General features: G+C 46.1%; 2 protein-coding genes across 5 annotated transcripts in view; one reads left to right on the forward strand and one right to left on the reverse strand.

Moving 5' to 3' along the window:
- Nucleotides 1–369, reverse strand: part of SLC25A20 (solute carrier family 25 member 20) — a 13,272-nt gene extending 12,903 nt beyond the window's left edge. Inside the window, exon 1 of the mRNA XM_009648336.2 lies at nucleotides 229–369. Within this exon, the coding sequence (XP_009646631.1) occupies nucleotides 229–369 (141 nt within the window). The remainder of the gene's footprint in view (nucleotides 1–228) is intronic.
- Nucleotides 29–1,959, forward strand: part of ARIH2 (ariadne RBR E3 ubiquitin protein ligase 2) — a 34,984-nt gene continuing 33,053 nt past the window's right edge. The window contains exon 1 of one of the 4 annotated variants that reach the window (XM_035903830.1): nucleotides 29–274. The gene's annotated coding sequence lies outside the window, so the exon portion shown is untranslated. Of the gene's footprint in view, nucleotides 275–299; nucleotides 880–1,959 lie in introns of those variants that run through there. The other 3 variants (XM_009648375.2, XM_035903828.1, XM_035903829.1) reach the window with 3 other exon arrangements.

Raw genomic sequence — 1,959 nt, forward strand, 5'->3', positions numbered from 1 at the left:
CAGCCCGTGAGCTCTCAGGCCGGCCCTCGGCACGGGCTGTGCTGGGGCTCACTCCTCGCCCCGCCACCGTTCGGGCTCTTCCTTCACGGCTCCCTTCTCTCCCCCGGCTCTCCTGGCTTTTCCTCCCGCAAGGATGCGGTGTTCTGGCTGTGTGGGACAAGTGCAGGATTTAGTCTTCCACGCAGTACAAAAGAAACGGAGCTGAGGTAATTTAAATGAACTGGATACCTGTCTGTCCAAGCCCACAGTTACCACAGAAGGAAGACTTGTGTAGGTATGCGTAAAATAAGTTGTTAAAAGTGGTGCTAGATTAGAAAGGACAGGAATGAAATGGGTTAGGTGAGTTGGGAAGGACAAGGCAGTCGCCATAGTCTGAACAAAGACTGGGAAGTGGGAGGAGAGCATGCAGATTCATGGGGGATGTATGGTGTGGCTGCAAGGAGGTCTCTGCAGAGTCATCTGTGGTGAAGAAGATGGGGATGTTGTTCTAGTTTTCCACTCTCGGGATGGAAAAAACCCTATCTAAAAACTCAGTGGAGGAGGAAATGGCAGGGCATGCATGCTGCATGTGTGAAGAAGCAATTGAGGATGATCTGCGGATTACAGGTTTGAGTGACATGGACAAAGATGCGATTAACATTGATAGCAAGTGTGGAGTTGGGGTTGGAGATGGTTGCAGAGAAAAGAGAGAGTGTCAGCCCATTTAAACTTTACATGGATAAGTAGTTCAGGAGGCAGACTTGAGATGCACTTTCTCTGTTTCGGAGTCATCAGTAAAGAGGTGAAAGAAGAAAAAGGCATCTTGAATGGCTGTGAAATACCAACAGAAAAAGAAGGGGGAGCATCCTTCAAAAGATGACTTGGAGAAATCCCACAGAGGTAGGCACAGAGGGCAAGAAATCAGAAAAGAATGATGCAGTGGGACAAGCTATGAGGTGGCATCACATAATTTACTGTGTTTGACAGTAGTGAGGTCAGAGAGACTGATTGTGGCATATTTGAAAGCGTTCTGGTTCAAAAGACCTTGTTAAGGAGAATTGCGTTGCAAAGCAGGAGTTGGCAAGAGGGCATCTCCCTTGGAGTGGCAGAGCGTAGGGGTGGGGAGCTGGAGGGAGAGAGTCAATTAAATTGTATCAGTGCTAGTGAAGATGAGGGAGTATCTTGGATGAAGGTGGTGAAGAAGGACCTCATCCTCCCTTGGGTAGGAAAGCGATCTAAATATGTTTTAAAATTTTATAATCTGATTTTTAGGATTATGGTAATTATTTGGTCCAAACACTGTTTGGTTTTTTGACCCTCTTTTTTTAAGCTTAACATCTTTATTGTCTTAAAAGCAAATGTTACCAAGTATTAGCTGTGTCTTGTCTTAGTTTGTATTCGGAGAGCTCATCATTGGTTATGAGGGCATTAGGCTGAGTGTTAGGTGAGGCACTTACTGTTCCTCATTTTCTTAGTATCCAGCTTTGCTTTGTCCACAGAGCTTGTGCCTTAGACTTCCTCTCTCTTCACGTGTGTCCATCAGATGTTTGGTTATGCTGGAAGTGAGCTCCTTCCGAGAATGTTGTGACAGGAGTTGCAGAAGTCATCCAGTCTGCAGACTGTTTTCTGCTTGATATATCCCATTTGCCCATGCAAACAGTTCCTCTGTTCAAATAAGTGTGTTAGTGGCACAGAGAAGCGGCTCTGCACTCTTCTGAGCCTCCTCCCCAGCAACTAGCGTGTAACTGCTGAGGTACCACCTAGGCCCATTATTCTACTTAGACATCTGAAAACATCTTGTTGCTTGGACGGGACTCACTGTATGTTGAGATAGCAAATGGACCCAGTGTTTGGGGTTTTTTGTTTTTTCTGTCTCTGGAGTGTGGGATGATCTGAGTGAGTTTGAGAAGTTTCCTGACTGGTGAAACTTGTTTGGGCTTTGTTGCTCTGAGGCTGGCTGAGCAAAGCTGTTGCACACTA

The sequence above is a fragment of the Egretta garzetta genome, unplaced genomic scaffold (assembly GCF_000687185.1).
Source record: "Egretta garzetta isolate BGI_Z169 unplaced genomic scaffold, ASM68718v1 scaffold91, whole genome shotgun sequence".
In the NCBI taxonomy this organism is placed as follows: Eukaryota; Metazoa; Chordata; class Aves; order Pelecaniformes; family Ardeidae; genus Egretta; species Egretta garzetta.